General features: G+C 37.2%; 1 protein-coding gene across 5 annotated transcripts in view; it reads left to right on the forward strand.

The window, feature by feature from the left end:
- LOC149083472 (dual specificity protein phosphatase CDC14C-like) overlaps positions 1 to 20,016 on the forward strand; it is a 46,038-nt gene that overhangs the window by 18,184 nt on the left and 7,838 nt on the right. For 2 of the 5 annotated variants that reach the window (XR_016192899.1, XR_016192900.1), the window contains exons 11-14: positions 5,231 to 5,468; positions 9,265 to 9,446; positions 12,055 to 12,306; positions 13,321 to 13,752. Coding sequence is in view for 3 of the 5 variants with exons in the window: in XM_089233989.1 (XP_089090115.1) it covers positions 5,231 to 5,468; positions 9,265 to 9,446; positions 12,055 to 12,306; positions 13,321 to 13,369 (721 nt within the window). In the remaining 2 variants the exon portion in view is untranslated. Of the gene's footprint in view, positions 1 to 5,230; positions 5,469 to 9,264; positions 9,447 to 12,054; positions 12,307 to 13,320; positions 13,885 to 20,016 lie in introns of those variants that run through there. The other 3 variants (XM_089233987.1, XM_089233988.1, XM_089233989.1) reach the window with 2 other exon arrangements.

Consider the following 20,016-nt stretch of genomic DNA (forward strand, 5'->3'; position numbering starts at 1 on the left):
TCCAAATTTCTAGTTTTTTAGAGGAAGTGCCGAATGCCAGATTTGACACAGCCAGCAAGCAAAGCACCACAAAGAAGGAAAATTCTATAGGAAATGATTGAAAGCACCTGTATCCTCCAAATGCTTGCAATGTATGAACTTTTAGTACCCTCTGGGAATAAAGCTGAAAAATTTGGAAAGAACATACAGCTGTCAATACAATTTAAACCTATTTTCATATATGTCAGCAATCGCCCTAAAATTTATGGCTTTTGCAGTGACAATATGCAAGAAGAACTGTTGCAGCAGCATGTTTTTCACTGCATACAAAAATTGTGTACATTTAATGGATATAAATGACATTTTTTCAAAAGATTTAGAGTTAGAGTTGAAGTGAAAACGTTGAATAACTAAGGTTTTGCGTTGAATAACTAAGGTTTTGCGTTGAATAAGTGAACTATTTTAACATCAAAATGTATAGGAATCAATAACGATCAAACCAAACATTGATAAATGTGAAAGTTGTATGACTGAGTGCCATATAAATGAGATTCCACTGTACCAGAATCTACTCATGGTGGCTGTGGAATCTGATTTTATTTCCATCTAACAAGCTTGTTAGGGTTTTTGTCTGTGTGTATGCGAGGTACATTTATATGGAAAGTTGCCAAAATAATGACTGCCCATCTGTAGAAAAGAATTGCCACTTAACTGCGCATACAAATCTTTAACATTACTCTAAGAAATTTCTAATAAATTGATGCATGTTGGAAAGAGTTGTGTTTGGCCCGAACATATTTATGATTGCAGAGTTATGCTTGTTTTGTGTTCAAGAAGTGTTGCAATCTGTCTTTCACATCAGAAATAAAAGTGGCTGATGCCTGGATTTTCGTGTCGGAGACAGTGCCTGTTCCTCACAAGTTCGAGCACTTGCAAAACAACTTTTTTGGGCTTTTTATATATAGCATTCTTTTTGATGCCGAGACTTATATGGGGGATAGAGGGCCTTACCTCCAGGATGATCAAAAATTAAAAATAGAGTCCATGGCACTTTATGCGATCACATCGGGACTCAATATATCTGAGAACAATAACCAAATGATCACTACATCCGAAGAAAGTCCTGTTTGGTCAAACAAGACATGTGGTAAACAATTATTGGTAAAACGGGACAACTCTGTTTTACTTTCCCCTGTTATTGGTTGCAAAATGTTCAATCGTTCCATTCTTAAAAATTTTATTCTAAAACTGAACTTTTTATTCCTTTAAGCTCAAATCCTACATTTTTTTTATTCAGCCATTGTGAGAATGGAATGGCATTAGAATGGAACTGTTTAATGTATATCACAAATTGTGATTTTTTTTAAACACACAATACATTTCATCAGGGCTCTCACTTGTCTTACTTTTCCTACTTTTTGGTAAAATGTTCTACTTTCTTGGTTTCCCTACTTTCTAGTTTTTGTCTTTTCCTACTTTTTACCAAATCCTATAAACAAAATTTGTGTAATTGATTTTACTTGTGGAGAGAATCATAATATATTGCCAAATATTACAAATACTGTAAATTGCAATTAATGATTGTGCCAAAGCAGAAAGTGTATGGTTTTTGAGGTTATTTTGGGGAGATATGTGGACCATTTGGCTTATTAATTTTTCATTTGCTTAGTTTGATGGTTTAAAAAGTAGAATAGTCATTAAAAACTTCAGTCAAATGGAAAAATAATTTTGTATTTACTACTTCGTGGGCTTGGACAGTAACTAACATTCATCATTCAAAATTATGGAGCACATTTTGTGTATAGGTAAATCAATAGTTTGCATTACAAAGCAGTTGGATACGTAGGCCTATTCTAGGTTTGTAGCATTCAATTGTCTTCTGAATTTTTAGGGTATGCAGACGCATAAACAATATTTACAATAATCAGCACAAAGCTAGAAATGAAAATGTTTTATTTGTCAAAAATAATCACACTGGCATTGAACAGTAAAATATAAACAGATCCCTTTAAAAAAAAAAGATGGATAACGTAGTAAACCCCTCCGGTTCACTTTGACTTATTTACACATTTTGCACTGTGCTTTTGAAAGTGGCCTCGAAAGAGCGTCATTCATAATTCAAACTTGCATGTCTTCATAATTTGTTGTGCATTGTCAAAGAGAGTTGACAGACTGGACTGCGAAAGACTCCAAAAGAGAATGTATATTGTGAAGAGAGACAGAAAAAGGATTATGTGCATTTACTAGTACCCTATTTTGGCCAAAAAATTGTTTTTGTAACCAAGTCATTTCTGTTATTAGGATTATAAATGTGTTGGTCTTTCCTGTCTTAATGTATGGATGTGAGAGCTAGACACTAGAGAAAGCAGATAAAAAAAATAATTGATTCCTTTGAACTTTGGTGCTGGAGGAGCATGCTTAGAATTCCATGGGCAGCTAAAAGGAGTAATAAATCGGTTATCGAAGAAGTCAAGGCTGACTATTCTCTAGAAACAACAGTCACTAAACAGAAACTATCGTACTTTAGTCATATAATGTGTACAGAAGGCTCACTAGAAAAAATGATAATGCTTGGAAGAATGGCAGGAAAGAGAGGAAGAGGCAGACCAAGCGCCAGATGGGTAGAGAAGGTGTTGCGAATCACAAGAATGAAGCTAGCACAACTGAGACATGCTGCGAATGACAGACCAGCTTGGAGAGCCATAATCTATAGAGTCACCAGGAGTTGGAATCAAAAATGGTTCCTAACAACAACAATAGAAAGGCCATTTCAAAAGCAGCTCCAAGCGTACATGGATTGCAGTGAATACTACAGACCAATTACAACATTAAGTACGAAATGTGTGTCAACAAAGGGGAAACTCTTTTTTGCCTCCTACATAGTCTTGCAGCCTGATAACGATAACTTACAGGGGAAAAAGTAAGTTCAGTTGATAAGTTTGATGGGACCTTAGCTTCAGAATGTATAAAAAACTTTTGATGAAAAAAAATATAACATTATCTGAAGTACAGATAACTATTAACAAATGAAAAAAAAATTTTCCCATGTAATGATATTGGTGCATTCTATTCTTTGCAAAAGTGATAACAATACCTGAATGATAACATTATTTGTCATTTTAATAAGTGACATTGACTGTATTTGTTAATATTTTTGTAAAAAAGTTAAAATATCGGAAGGAGATGCCAATTTTGACATCTCCCTTCTTATTCTACTTTGAATGGGCCCTGTCATGTGCCTGTTCGCCCATGTGAGAAATAGATCCTGATCAGAGAAAAGAGTTGATTCTGCATTAGAAAGACAAAATGGTAGAAGAAAATTGTGAATCTGATTTAGTCATGCATGCAAATAATGTGTACTGGTTCTTTTGACATGTAAATACAATATTTTTCAAAAGTATACCAGAGCTCACTTTAATGTGACAGTGAATAACAATGAATGTGAAAATGAATATTCCATTCAAAGTCCACTCATCATTCGCATTTTTTTAGGGAAAAAACAAAACAAAAAAAACTCAAGGTAACCATCAATCTTGAATAGATCGTTACAATTTTTGTTGGAATGTAAGCAATAGCAATACTTTCACCAGTATATATCCAAGAGAAATGCTCCCTGTTTACATGTGTACACTTCTATGTGTCTTTGAAGCTTTCACCATAATTACTACCATCTGTGAGACATTAACATACCATTCAGTGCAGCATGCCCCAAATATTATTATGTTGAGATCGTTACGGGTTGTATGCAAATCCTGCAGAATTACAGTAAACTTATGAACTTGGATACCTCCCTACATTGGAAGGTTATTAATGGTACTGTCCATAATCCTATAACACAGACTGGCCACAATACTGTTCCTTTATATCCTGGACACCTCTATTATTTTGATAGATTTTAATGGAACCATGGGTGTACAACTTAGGCTTTACTGTACTAGCAAACTCATAAGGCTGGTTCTATCAGAACCATAGTGTATCTCTCTCTCTCTCGTTTTCTGCTTTAAGATGCTAGAAGCGATAAAGCGTGATGATTTTTTTTATCGTGTGATGTAATGAGTGATGAAAAAGAGACATTATAAAGAGGATTAGAATGAGGTAGTGAACAATGTATGTGAACAGACCAGTGGTTCCCAACCTTTTTTAGGCCATGCCTCACCAAAGCCTATCTGAAATCCGGATGTCTCCCCGACAGGGGGACAGAACTAGCATAACTAAAAATTTTGTCAGGATGGGTTCCCTCCCCCTCCTCTCCCCATGAAAATTCATAGTTCCATATATGACAGTTCTTTTTTTCTGTTATATAAAAACATTTTGCTTTACATCCTTAATTTTTGCAATCCGTGGATTGCCCCCCCCCCCCCCCCAATTCACATTGAGGGACCTAAAAAGTTATTTACTTAGTTAAAAGCAATGGTTAAAAAAATTGTTAGATAAAAGTGGGGAGAGGGGGTCCATGAATTTCATCTCACTGCACAAATGGTCTTTGGAACATGAAACGTTAAGCACCTTGGTTAAAGACTATTCCAAAGAAAACCCTGAGAGAAAAATTAAAAAATAAGAAGTCATCAAGAAATTGTTTAAAAGTAAAAATTTCAATTGATAAAAATGGTTGGGGTTCTGCAACGTTTCGAATCTCTTAACAAAAGAAAAACAACTCATTCTCCTATTGCCCCTTAAGTGGGAGTAACCACTTATTTGAGAGACTCCAACTGGCATATTGTTCCCAAATATTTTTTGTAAAATCAGAAGGTATTTTTTATTTGCATAACTGATACTTTAACTGAGCTTGATAAAATATGAATTGGCCTGCTTAAAAAAATTGAAGGTATATTCAAAATTCACGCAAGCTTAACATTTATTACGTGGTTAAAATCATGTAACGAATTATTCAATTAAAAACAAAAATTAATATTATTGACATGATGTAGCGCTGCAGGCAGCGCGACCAACTAGATAAGATATTGCAGGTATGACAAAAAAAAAAAAGCAAAAATCAATCATGAGGTTGCAGCATGAGTATTTGTACACATTTAAAACAATACTGTTGCTACCAAAAATAAACTTCTGTAAAAATATAATATCAGTTTGGTGGGAAATCAAATTGCCCTCTTGTGGGGCATCACTGGAATGGACACTGGCATGACTCATTTCCTGCTGCACACTGAACAGTTTTTTTGGTTACACCATGTTCTATATCACTTTATAATTTAATTGCCTCTTTGCTGGTAAAAATAATCTTTTGCTTTCACAGGAAACAGGGGCAGCTGTGCTTCCAGAGTAACGTGTTTGAATCAGAGAATGCAAATGCCAAGAACAATAACAATGAAACTACAAACGTGCTGAAAAAGAGATCCAATAATTCAAGCGGCACAAAAAAGGACAAGACTGATGCAAGCGTATCAGCAATTGTATCCAAAGTTGACCAGATACATGTCAGCGAGAAAGCAATTGAAGTGGATACGTCATCTAATCGTAGCAGAAAGGGAAAGGTTCGTATTTAAAGAACATATTCTTTCCCATTAGAGTCATTTGATCTTTTTACATCTTGATCTAGGAACCATCACGTGGTTCTGAATTGTCTGTACCAACTGTGTGTGTAATGTCCATTTGAAGGGTTACATGCCAGTTCGAATTATCCTGAGTTAAGGCAAACAACAAGCGGGAAATAAAAAACACAGACCTGCCAGCTTTCCGAATTTAGGCGGGAGACTCCAAATTTTTCACCCTTCCTCCTGCTCTTCGCAGAAAATTAGATTTTACTCGAGCTTTCACGTTGTCGTGACATCAATGAGTGCTGTCATCGTTAGGGAAAACACCCGTAGAGGACAACCGTGATCATTTCTATAGCACAGCTGTAAAAAAGTCTTGGTGACCGCATTTAAGCAACTGGCAAAGACGTGACTTTGTTTAAATAGCGTTTACTGGCAATCATTTATCAGGAGCATGACCTTGGTTGCCGAAATTCCTGTATAATCGTTATTGTATTCCATTAACAGCGGTGCGGTAAACACAAGTTTTTTCGTCAGCAGTTTTGTATTTTCAAGGAAAGATTTCTTTCTTTTATGTCTTCAGAAAGAAAATATAAAACTTTAAGCTATGTAAAGCTAAATATAAAGCTTTGAAAAGTTCATATACCCAAGATTATCAATCACTGATAGCACCCACGAAAGGAAACATTTTTTATGAGCAGTATGTAGATATAATTTCTCTATTCTGCATGGAAAGACTGCATGGAATTATATTCTGCTTGGGGGGGGGGGGCAGTGCAGAACCTGCCTTGGGGGGAATGGAACTTTTTCTTAATAGATTTTTAAAAAAATTCAATTTTTTTTGATCGAGTCTATGAGTGCTGGGGGGGAGGGGTACCCCCTTCGGGCGAATCTCCGGATTTCAAAAGTTGGCACATCTAAAAACAAGTTTGTTTTGTATCACTTCAATTGCGTTATTACATTTAAATAATGAGTATTTTACATTAAGTTCAATTCATTCAACAGTTTTTTTATGCTAAAGTCATCTATTCCAAAGTTTGTATCAATAGAAGTGAATGGGTCTCACCATGTTCATTTAGATGAATATCACCTTTCTGCTAGCCGACTAGGTTGGTGTTTTTCAGTCACGATCACGGTGCATGTCCATTCACTCCATTAGAACCAACCGAAGAATAGAGTTTTATGTTTCACGACAAGTCACCAGCAGCCAATTTCAGGTAGAAGATCTCTCCACACGATCATATATGAAAGTCCATCAGAGTTTAGCCAAGTCAACGTCGGAAGATGAAGGAAATACTGGATGTCTCTATTAGCACCAAGTTAGAAGCTTTGTCAAGAATATGCTATCTTCTGTTTTGCACGACGTTATTCCCTTTGTTCGAAAAAAGTGTGTTTGTGACCCCCCTATGGTTCACAGATAGCATGTGTAACCTTTATCTTGAAAAGAAAAGAGCATTCAGAGAGTATAAAAGTGGACAAGGTGATCTGTCATTGTTTACTGATAAAAGAAAGGCGTTGAAGAAAGTGATAAAGGATAGTAAAAAGGAAGTTGAGTCTAGGTTGGCAGACAACATTGACTCCAACCCAAAATCATTTTTTAGATACACCAATAATGGATGTAAGGGGACAGTAGGCCCCCTCGATAGGAGGGTCTAAGGTAGAGAGCAATGTAGGTATGTGTAGTGCTTTCACTGACTTTTTTGCATTGGTTTTAAATAAAGAATACAATATTAAATGTACGGGTGTTGCATGGAGTAATAAAATCCTCAATGGTCAATGATATTCAAGTGGAAGATGTGGGGGCTCTAAATCTTTTAAAAAATGTATGTGCGAGCAAAGCACCAGGACCAGATGATATCTATCCTAGGGTCCTCAGGGAATGTGCTAATGAACTATTGGGGCCAGTCGCACAGATTTTCAGGAGTAGTGCTGTCGAGGGCATCGTCCCAAGGGATTGAAAACTTGCTAATGTTGTTCCGATATTTAAAAAGGGTAGTAGAGAGGCTGTCTAGTTATCGTCCAGTGATTTTGATGTGCTCCCTTTTGAAAATTTTGGAAATTATTATCAAAAGGCAGTTGACAAAGTGGATAGACGAGAATAATGTATTGTCAGATAATTAGCATGGGTTCAGGAAGGGGAAGTCATATGTGACGAACCTCCTTTGCTTCTATGATCTTGTGATGAAGGCTTTGGGTAAGGGCAAAAATGTAGATGTTGTTTATCTTGATTTCCAGAAGGCATTCGATAGGGTCCAACATGGTAAACTCTTGAAGCGTTTACATGAAATTGGGATTGGGGGCAACTTGCTGAATTGGATAGAATCGTGGTTGATAGATAGATCACAACAGGTTATGGTGGACAGGGAATTCTCTGATTAGACAGGTGTCACTAGTGGAGTTCTCAAGGAGGTGTCCTGGGCCCCATACTTTTTCACTTTTTATTGATAAACTTGATCAGGGTATCAATGGGATTGTTAGCAAATTTGCAGATGACTGGAAGCTAATGGGGGTAGTTGGGAATCAAAGCGATAGGGAGTTGCTCCAGACCCAATTGAACAGGATTGGAACATAGGTAAATGAATGGAGCATGAAGTTTGACAAGTGTGTGGTAGCTCATTTTGTTTCAAACAACCCACGTTTCTCTTACGAGTTGAATCGTGTCACTATTCGCATGCAACTAGGGTGACTGATTTGGAATTCTCATTGACAAGCGGCTTAGGTTTTCTGAACACTGTTCAGTGGTGGTCAGAAAAGCAAATAGAATCTTGGTTTCATTTTCAAAAAGGTCTCTTTGCGTTCTCCAAAAGTTATTCTCCCGCTTTTCCAAGGCTTGGTTCATCCTGGACTGGAGTATGCTGTAAGGTTTTGGAGACCATACCTCAGAGGGACATAGACTTGGTTGAAGGGGTGCAGAGAAGAGCCCACTAGTGTCCTTATTGGCACACAGGGCTTGAGTTATGAAAGGAGATTTCATTTTTTGAATATGTTTACATTGGATGAATGCAGGTGTCTGGGAGATATGATCAAAGTGTTCAAAATTTTCAATGGGATGGATAGGGTAGATCATGATTTATTAATGCGCTGTCAATTGACTGCTTTAACAAGGGGACACCAGTATTGATTGATAAAGGACAATTCTAGGTTATGGTGTCGCAGGGAATTTTTCTCTAATAGGGTTGTTAATAAATGGAATAGCTTACCCTAGGAGGTAGTAAATTGTAATGCTATTGACATGTAAAAAGAAATATGATAAACATGTTGGGGTAAATCGAGAAGCTATCCATACTTAGAATAAGACAACCATATGGGCATCTTTTTCTCAGCCACCTCGTTTGGGCATTTTGCCTGTTGTGCCCTTGTATTTGTATTTGTGAACATAGGCGTTGCTCACAACTAAAAAAAAAGGTTGGAGAGGACATTTTAAAAAAGATTGATTTGCATTTGTAAATAAATTTTGGGGGACATCAGCCACCCGACCTTGGTCCTGGCCTCATCAAACGACCGCAAAATCTTCCCCTGCAGCTGTAAGACTAAGCAGACTTCTGGCTCGTGGTGGCATGCCATGGTTTCCAATAGCTGAGCGGTTCCTGGGGCCTAAACATATGATTATTTTCCACACGACACAAAAAACGTAATGGAGAAGGATGTCATCTAGATCTGTTACACAACATCTATCCACTTTTATATTTGGTTGTTTTGTTCTAACTGCCTTGCGAGTCCTAAGTTTTATTCTATTTTATTTCACCAAACCATTTAGTTCATGCATCTCTTATTACAATATTTTTCTTTTTCTCAGGCTATTCAAACAAAGGTCCTTCGTGTGAATAACAATATGATGTGCAGTAGCGATGACGACGATGACAAAAACAACAACAATGGTAATAACAACAATACAGAAGATGTTACACAAGGTGACGAGTTGAACAGAATCAAGGCTCTCCGCCGACAGCCTCGTTCCCATACTACTGGAGGATTGAAGTTAGTTTGCTAGTTTGTCTTGATGCACCCGCTCCATGAACTGAGCTCATCCCAGTTAATAAAATCAGACCTGCTTATAATGAGCTCGCTTTTAGTAAGAGCCTGGATTTAACAAGCAAATGAATGCATTTGGTTTGGTGCAATGCTAATTGTATAGCGATTCGGTCAGTTGAATAGAGTTTTGTTAACGAGCAATTTTTTCAGGGTTGCTTTTATTTAACAAGAGATTTAAAAGTGAAATTTAAAAAAAAATTAATATAAAGAAAAAAAAGATTAAATATGTAAAGATAACCACAAACCTTTTTTTTTCTTTCACCTCTCTCATAAAATGAAGATAATGCTCTTGGATTTGGATAATACAATTGAGGAGGGAATGACTGTCCATCAAATAATTCAACAAAAGGCTTATCAATCATCCTAAGGTTTCTCAATTTTCAGGAACAGCAACATTTCTTTTAGAAAAGAGGAATGAGTCATCACTTCCTAGGTATATAGTATCTATAAAAGAAGATGTTGAATGAGCGTGGGAAATGAAGATTAGAAACTGCCCAATAAGGCTAAGTGTGTCCAAAAACAAAGTTATAATTGTTCAAGATAAAAATTATCAAATTGCTAGCCAAGATGCATGGCCCCCACAACAGTAGGAATGACAGGGCTGGAGACGATTCTCATCATATTCTGTTTTTTGACACTATAAATTAACTATGGGGAGGGGTGTGTGAAAAGTTTGATCTGAGGACTCTGCAAGGGTCCTAACCTGGAGGCCTTGCTCCTGAATGTGACAGCCATGCTGAAGTGGGGAAAAAATTGTATGTGAAATATGAATTTCATCTTATATATTCTCTCTCTATAAACCCCTAATTTCCGAAAATTCATTTTTTTTTCACTTGAAAACAGATATAATGAATGACCAGATTTAATGAGCATTTTTGCTGAAATCCAACTCCTCATTATAAGTTGGTCAATAGAAGATTTCTCAGGTTATAAGGCTGTTATCTGTATGAGTTTGCCCTCAATGTTTCCCCGGCAATAATAGTTGGCATCATCAGTATATAGATTGTGCCTGAGTGATGCAGTGGTACGATGTTCATCTTCCATTATGAAGGTTACTGTCAGGGTCCATGGGTTTGTATTCAAAAACAAGTTTACCTACCGATCCTGGAGTGAAAACCAATAGATGGGTTAAAATGTATGATTATATGTGACCAGAGTGAATTCGTGTGTGATTAAAGTAACAGTATGTAGATTGTAGATCTTCTGCATTGAGCACCAACTCATATAGACTTTAAGCTCAAAAAACTCTTATTTTATTTACCATGGCTGCAAAAACTGGATCAGCTACATTTGATGTGTTGCATTTGTTCAATTATAAAATGTTACAGGATGATTTTCTTGGAGCTTTCTAAGAAAATATTTTTTAAAGCAAACAGAACATTTGGAGGAAGAAATTTGAATGCAGAGACACATCCATATCACACCCACTTGCCATTTTCATCCTGTTACTTGTGCCCAGTTACATAATGATTTTCATTGGAGGTGAAAAAACTCTGTTTGACGCACTGAAACCTTGAGGCTTTGTAATATTTCAGATCATTTCTACTACCTCAGAATGTGCATCAGTATGAACACATTTATGACATTTATATGAATGTGATTATGGCATAAGTAAGACAGTGTGTTTGAATTGGCATCAGCAGTAGACATCCAGATGTGCTGGAAATTTGTGGGTTCAACTGCATCGAGCTTGTAAATTGAGTCAGATGTTGTCTTAATTCTTTCAGATATTGGCTTAAATCCTGTTTCTGTGTGCCATCTCTGGCAGCTGAGATCACATCAACTTCGTTCCCATCCCTACTTGAGATATTTTCAGCAGATGTGAATAAAAAATTGGGATGTAATAGAGTGAGGAGGCTTTCTCTCAGCCCAATATATCAAGGAAATAGACATTTTCTGGATATTATTTCGAGTTTATCTCGGGGGAAAAAATCAGTAGCATGCTTGCTCAATTTGCAAGAGGAATCAGGTTCATTTTCTGGTGGAGACCAGAAGATGACTTATTTTTCCAGAGTTCACCTTGGCATAATAACCAGAAAAAATGCCTATTTCCTAGATTTGGTGATAATTTCACTAAAGAGAACAGTTCTTTAGCTTAGAAACAAAATATCCAGAACCAGATGTAAAGTCAGACCTTTGTATGGGCTTACTTTGTATGTTATTCATTCGTGCTTGCCTTTTTTTATTTTTTTATTTTGGTTCCAAGAGTGATATTACATAGTAAGACTCACATCAACCACTTTTAACGTCACCCCCTGTCTGTTATGTTAATTTTTGAATTTCCCTATCAGCATATATAGCTGGGTGATTTTACTTGTTATGAAGTCATTTTTATTTGGCCTCTAGGGAAGATGTAATACAGAGGTCTGAGTGTGCTTGAGCTGGGGGGGGGGGGGAGAGATTATAAGACAATGAGCAGTAAAAAATTTGTAATTTTTCATTACTGAGGGAAAGTTTTGCTGAGAATTTTTAATTCTTTAATCAAGAGACAAAGTCAACTGAATATTTATTTAAGAAACAATTGTAAACAATTTTTTATTTTTGAATTTTCCAGTCTTGACCATCTCAAGCCTTACCAGAGGTCATCTTCTCAACCTTTTAAACCACAGTCATCCAGGACACCTTCGCTTCACACTGCATGCATCTCTCCTATGAAGCCTTTGAGGACAGCCAACGCGCATCAGAGTCCTGTAAACAGCCCTCTGCAGACACCTCGAGAAACATTCCTGAGATCATTTGTTTTACCATCTACCAGAAACACTCATCAGGCGAAACGAAACACTCCAAACAGTTCTCCTACAAAGAGGTAGGTATGTAAGAAAGCAATAGAGACAAGCAATGTCCAATAATTGTTACAATGAAAATAACTGAACAACATTTACAAAATACAGTCAATGCTCCTTATAACGACCCCACATTATTGTGACCATTCCATTACAATGACCAGTAGGATAAATCCCAAATTTTTTCATAGCACAACTATCATATATGTTTTACTTTCGATGAAATGACCTTCCCAATATAATGTCCATTTTCAGTGAGACAAAGGCAGTCGATATATCAAGCATCAACTGTACATGTGAAATCCTCTTATTTTTTCAAAGTCATGTGCATTTATTATGTGATGAAGTAAAGTAGGTCCACATGTAATATATCACCCTAGGGGCTCACATGTTCCATTAACACTAAGTGGTCCCCGGGAGAGGATCCGGTCAAGTCACAAGATTTGTTTTCTTATATGTTTTGTTTATGCATAATGTCATGATATTTTATTGTGTTGATATATATAAATATATATAGTGAAAATATGTAGCATTATTAAGTACCTTATCTCACAGGCAGAGGTACCCGTGGCTTCCGTTTGTCTTAATAGTTTCATAATCTCATAATAAAATAGCTATGTAAAGAATGTGGGGAGAGTCTGATCAACTTCATCTTGTTGAGACTGTTGCTACCAAAACGTAAGAATGTTGAACATAACTCAACGGCACATGTCTATATGCAAATCGCAAAAATGACGTCATCAATTTCATCCTACAGCGAGTGCCTGCCATACAACGATTGGTCAGAGAATAAACCTGTTCACCTCCACTATAAATAATCCGGCTAGACATCACATCATCACATTTCCTCTTTGTTCATCCATCTGTGCTAGGAGCAGCTTCGAGTGTTGACCAGGGAGGCTCTTCACGATAATTTACTAACATCTTACGATGTTGTGTTAATCATTAATATGTGTGTGACTAATCCTACTGTGCTTAAAACTACTCTGGCTGGTCCGGATAGTAGTTGTCTTCTAATGATGATTTTTCTCATCTAGTTCTTCGAGGAGTTTTTATATTTCTAATCTGACAAAGTATCCAATGTGAGCTATGATCATTGTAATGTGATTTACATCCGCATGTCTGCAGTACAGCTTTCCAGAATCCTCAAAGGAGCTTGCAATGAAAGATGATGGCCATCATCTTCCTCGCATGATGTCTTCCCATCTACTAACTTTCGATCTCTTGGTGAACTACGTCTTCAATGTGCAGATTTTGGAATCGTGATCTTCCCACTAATAGTGTGTGGCACGTCATCGTGGTGCTGACTCGGGAATCGTGATCTTACCACTAATAGCGTGTGCTTCATCATCGATGTTCAGATTCATGAACTGTTGTTCAGATTGAATTGTCCACCGCTAATTGTCTGATTACCCAGAGAAGTCATCTTGATCTGCTTAGTTTGTGTGGATTGTCGTCAACATAAATAGGTGAGATCTATTCATATCTTATACATTGAGATCATGGTTATTTGTGCTTAATGATAAAAATTTAATTAACGAATTGTAACGTTATTTAATTGTGATTTATACGTTAATAAACAACTTAATCTGGAAATTGCCAATGTTTCTTTGAGTTTGCCTGTGACTTATATAATGGATGTAAGAATCATGGGACGTAGTTGAAACTGAATCGCTACACACATTACTTGACTTTGACGAGTCATGATTAAAGTGACTGGGATGGCACCAGGCCCCCTTCATACTAAGATACTAATGTTGCCTGGATACCAGAACACTGGAGAAACCGTGAGACACCCAGGCTCTGTTGCAAGAAGCAACATAAGCTCTTCGCCTCCAGGGCATCTTCGGCAAAACCAATATTTATTGATACGTCAAAGATTACATATAGTGAAAGGAAATGAAAAATTATGTAAAACGAAGAATCAGATTAATCAAGTTAAAGTCAAAGTGCAACGGGCACGGATAATAAATAATCATAGAAAGTTGTATAAAATCGTATCGCAAAAAGCGCAATCAGAAATTTAATTAAATAAAATAAATTCATAAATTGAAATTAAATAAATAAATAAATTTGATTGATCAAGGATTGTATGACAGAAAGGCAGAACACCCCATTGCACTTGGGCAGTTCAATTCACTCAATCCAATTCGCTTTTGATCACAGTTGAAGGTCTTTAAAATATCTCTGGGATACTTGATTAGATTTATGATTCGTCCTGCTCCTCGCCTTCAAACAGTGCCGCCAGCGCACTGTCAGGGTGAAGACGCAGTGATCTCCTTAACGGAGGCGCTGGTACCGGAGTTACAGGAGCTGGAGGAGACGGGTCCCTTATCTTCCCAGGATGTTCCTCAAGGAATTTCACTATTTTTCTTATCTTTTCTCTTGATTCCTCTCGATGTAGTATGCCAAGCATCCATAGTCTGTGTAGATGGACAGCTGGCGAACGGAAGTGAAAGGGAATCGTTTCTGAACAGCGTGTGGTGTAGTGCAGGGGCATGCTAGGCCCGAGACAAGAACATTTGTCACTGGCAATCGCTTTAAAGCAATGTAATTTTAAATAGTTTGCCGGGAAAGGCCCATGACCAGTAACAAATGAGATGAGCTCGCGTGACTAGCCCCTGCTCCTAGTATTTACTTTCTTTATAACTTCATGAGTTGATCTTCCTGATGCCTCAGGCATATCCCAATCCAGTTGCCACTTTGCTATCATGTCCCGCCAGAGGAAAGACTTGGCGTACGAAGCTGGATATATATAAGAGTTCATCGCTAAAGCCTCCGGTATCGGTTGCTTCTTTAGCCACCGCATCCGCTAGCTCGTTTCCTCACTGGCCGTTGTGAGCTTTTACCCAGGAGATGCGTATTGAAGGGTGAGATACAAGTATACTCCTGATCCTTCTGGCCATTGTGTCTTCAGAGAGCGGATTTAGAATGGCCTGGATACTCGAATGGCTATCTGATCTTATTACAGTCTGCGCCCTTTTTGCAGCTGCATCCAGAGCTGCTGTAAATATAGTGAGAATCTGAGCTTGATGTACTGAATTATTTTCTTTTCGTTTAGCAGCCCATTTATCCATGATCTCTGTTCCCACGGTTTTTATAGAGGCAGCTCCTGTACCTGATTCCAGTTTAGAGCCATCAGTGTAATATACGACAGATTTCTCCTTAGGTATATCGTTCTCCAAAGAATCTAGAAGTACTTGATTGACCTGCAGAGATTCTGCAGGATGCGAGAACCAGCCTATAGTCTTCTGCTCGAAGGCATCAGGGATTAATGTTCCCTCAAGCAATGAATATGACTTGTGAAGCTTTAGAAGACGCGTGACTCTGGCCAGGAATTCTATCTTCAGGGATAATGGCGGATCCCCCAGAATACCTCTAGAGCATTTGTAGGTGTGGTTCTGTACGCACCAGAGATATATAAGAGAAAGGGTCTTTATATTGAATTGAGCCGTCTGAATATCTGGACCTTGGGGTAGAATGCCACATTGAAGCTCTATAAGCTATCATAGGCTCAACCACAGTCAAGTAGAGTGATCTCCTCAGAGCCCATGTCAATCCCCACTGTGGTCCGGCCATCAAGCGCATCTTCTGAAGAACACCTGATGCCTTTCTCTTCTGTTCTTTGATGTGATCTTCCCAGTTAAGTTGCTTATCGATAAAGATACCTAAATAACATAGCATGTCCGTTTTCTTGATGGTTTTTCCTTGGAACCAGATAGTGGGAGGCCTCTTCTTTGATATCCACAAGAATTTTGTCTTAGCCATAGAGAGAATGAGCTTATGCATGTGCAGCCAATTTGACACTGTTCTGAGGGCTTCCTCTGCTAGATCGCCTGATCCCTTGACAGTAGGGGCGGACGCAATATCCAAAAGGTCGTCCACATAAGTCTGAACTTTGACATTTGAGGGCCACTTAATTTTCAATAGCTCATGAAGAACAAGATTCCATAACAAAGGGCCAGAACATGAGCCCTGAGGAGCACCCTTCTAAAGTTCTTTCTCTGCTTTACCTGCATCCGTGATCAACACTGCACAGCGGTGGTTCAAAAGATAACCTCAAGCTCTTGTGGTATGGGCGCTGTTGCTAGACGATGGTGTATAGACGAGTATCTAACGCGTTTGATGAGGTCATCAAACGCTCCTTCTATGTCCAGGGATATGATGGCTACATCATTACTTCGATTTCTTTGCGTCTTGACCTCTTCCATCATGTCTGCAAGCGCCATTTCCGCTAAACGACCTTGACGGAATCCATACTGGTTGGCATGCCAGAATCCTTGCCTCTCCGTGTAAAACATAATTCGTTGTACCAAAATCTTTTCCAGTACCTTCCCAAAACTAGAGAGTAAAGAGATAGGATGGTAAGCTTTTGGGTCATTCAGACTTCTTCCTTTCTTCAATAAAAGGAGCAGCCTACCTTCTTTGAAATGATTTGGGAAATACCAGAAGACTATCCAGGCGATCTAACAAGTGTGTTCTTATGAACGACTCAGATGAGAACATTGGAGTATTGGTGTTTAGAGAACCTGCTCTACCTGTTGACTTGGGGGGTACTAGTTTTCTTGCTACTCCAGTATCGTGATTCTGAAATTTCTTCATATTTTTAGTGTGAAATAATATACTTTTCACATATACAGTAGCACTCAAAAGTCATTTGCCAAATGCAATAATGTTTGTAGTGCCAACTCATTTGCATGCACTGTTCTGACCTTGACATATGTAAAGCAGAAGGAAGATATTTATCAACACCTGTATCTGAAATTTGTTTATTTGGGGCTAGTGAGATTTTATTGTCAAATTTTTGTTTTTGAATGGATCAAAATTGTTTTGACAAATTAATTTTTATTTAATATGAATTTATAGTATAATCATGCAGAACTCATAATGAAAACTCTAAAACATAAAAAATATTCTGTGGATTTTTTTTCGGGAAATTGCAATTATGACTTTAAGCAAGGGATGAAGTCAAGCTAAGTGGCAAATAATTTTGGTGTTTCATAAGTTTTAGAACCATGTTTGATAATTTCGGAAACTTGTAAAAAGTAATTTTCTTTCAATATGACCAAAGAAGATAACAGATATTATAAATAAAACAATCAAAATGTAAGCAAAGAGATCCTCAAAATGTCCACTAGGTGAATAATTCAAAACACAGACTTAATGTGAGTGTAGCACTTGTTTTCATTATAAAAATGTATTTCATAGCCACATGCCATTTTTCAATGATGCGAAACATGCCGCTATTATCAATATTCCATCACGACAATGACCGTAAATATAGTTACAAAGATGTTATACATTACCTGAAAGGCAACAAAATGAGAGTTTTTATGGGTGGTGAAGTCAGAGCTATAACTTGAATACCATCAAACATTTATGGATTGAGTTTGATAGACGAATTAGAGTCAGAAATTATGTAAATTCAATGTTTTTTCAGTTGTGTGAAAAAAGAACGGGAAAAATACCCACTGAGATCATGGGACAAGTTTATTGAGTCCATACCAAAGACATGCCAAGTAGTTTTACAATCCAAAGGTTTTCCAATGAAGAACTGATTCGTTCTACTTTAATATAATGCCTGTAGACAGATTTGACTGTTAGTTGTTTGCATTCTTGTTTGTGTCAAGACTTTTGACCCATCACATAAGTGATTAATTTTTTGTTCTTATTTTACAAAGTGTAGGTAAGTAATTTTTTGGTCATACTCGTACTAGTTTGTAATGTGATTCAGTGTTTGTGTCTCATAGAGTAGATTTCATTAAAAAATGGAAATGCGAAATTCTTAGACAAATTTATTGGTGTCAAAAGACTTTTGAGCGCTGCTGTAGATGTGAACACTCTCACACTTCTTTATGTATGCAACTGCTGTTTTTTGGTTATTTACGTGTTGCTTGTCTCTGGATGTCTCCTTGTGTCTTTATTTATATACACTAATAAATGGTCATGTTTTTAACGTCTAATATATCTTCCCACTATGAAGTATTGAAAAAAGTATTCACACACTAAAAATGTCGTCTTTTTCCTGTCTCCTGGGTTTTTCTGTTTTTAATAGTACCATGTGAGAAAAAATGGACATCTTGAGTTGTTTGATCTTCCAGTCTCTTGGTCTCCGGATTACTCAACGTCGATTTGAGTATTGCTTCTTATACTAAGAAATTGAATTTTCTGGATGTCAATGCCGAAACTGATATTTGGAAAGAAAAGTGATTTGCCTCCTCCGGGAATCAAACCTGGATCCTCTTGCGTACCAGGAAAGTGCGCTGACCAATACACGAGAGACACACTTTTCAATTCCTTTTTAACACGCATTAGTAGCGTGAAGTGCTGAGTGGAGTCTTAACAGCCTCCCTTGACTACAGCAATTTTCACCAGTTAAATTTTGTAGTTAAGGGAGGCTACTATGACTTCATTCAATGCTTCACGCTACTAATGCAAAAAGAAATTGAAAAGTGTGTCTCTGGTGTATTGGTCAGCGCACTGGTGTATTGGTCAGCGCACTTTCCCAGTATGCAAGAGGACCAAGGTTCGATTCCCGGAGGAGGAAAATCACTTTTCTTTCCAAATATCAGTTTCAGCATTAACATCCAGAAAATTCTAGTATATTTCAGGTTTTTATATGTGTCTCAGTATATTTCAGGCCGAAAAAATACCATCTCTGCATTGCTTCTTATATTTACTTTAACCCCTCTCTGTTGCCATATCCATAGGTGCTGATGTATCAGATTTATCTGGAAGCCTTTTTTTTACCTTTATAGAAATGCTTCTGGTCAGAAACGAGTCTCTTCTAATTTTTCGTATCCTTTTGAAAAATTCTCAAATTGTGCTTCACAAAATAAAAAATCTCTCAGTCCTTGCATTCCTAGGTTGACCATGTTTCCTTGAGAAAAGTATAGGAAATTAGGATTCCAAATACGGCGAATTGCTAAATGCTTTTATTGAAATCTCCAAACAATTTGCCAAAGGCAAGAAATGGAATGATACTGTGAATCAAAGTGGATTGAAATGAATTCCACAAAATAAGTGCAGATGCACTCAATATTTATAGTCATAATAATCGTAATATAATTTATAAGTTGGCTAAATAATTTTAATGCTTGATTTCAGTGAAAAATATAAATTTAAGTATACTTCTTTGAAAATCAGGAAGGAAAGCAGAACATATTTATAAAGAAACGTCTGGATGTTCAAAATCATAGGAAAATACAGGAATGTCTCAGAAAAACTGATCATATGGTCACCTTGTGCAATCTCTCCCAAAAAAATCCCTGATTTTCCCCTTTTGTTTGTATGACATGTTTTTTTGCCAAGAAAGTGTGTCATCACGCGACAATCTACAGATTTTCCGAGTGTGGGAAATCGGCACCTATGCATATAAGTGGATGTATTCTGATTTTCAGGCAATGCTTTGGTTTTTGCCTAAGAGAAGGTTTTATATACATATCATAAAAACAGTGGGCTCCATTCTATATAAAAGTATATAATCCCTCCATGCATGAGATGAGGCTAAGTCATGTCCGACGATTCTATTCTTTTTCTAGCCAGAGAAGTTGGACATGGAAGCTGAGCCACTGATGGGAAAGTATTGATGCACAATTGCTTTACCTGAAAAAAAAAGAATGGAATCATGTGATGTAATGTAGCCAAGTCTCCCGTGTTGTAGTACTAAACTGAAGAGCCAAAAAAACTGGTACAGGCATGCGTATGCAAATAAAGAGATATGGAACCAATCA

This window comes from Pholcus phalangioides, unplaced genomic scaffold (assembly GCF_987345545.1).
Source record: "Pholcus phalangioides strain wild (caught in Gottingen) unplaced genomic scaffold, Ppha-v1.0 ptg000008l_1, whole genome shotgun sequence".
In the NCBI taxonomy this organism is placed as follows: Eukaryota; Metazoa; Arthropoda; class Arachnida; order Araneae; family Pholcidae; genus Pholcus; species Pholcus phalangioides.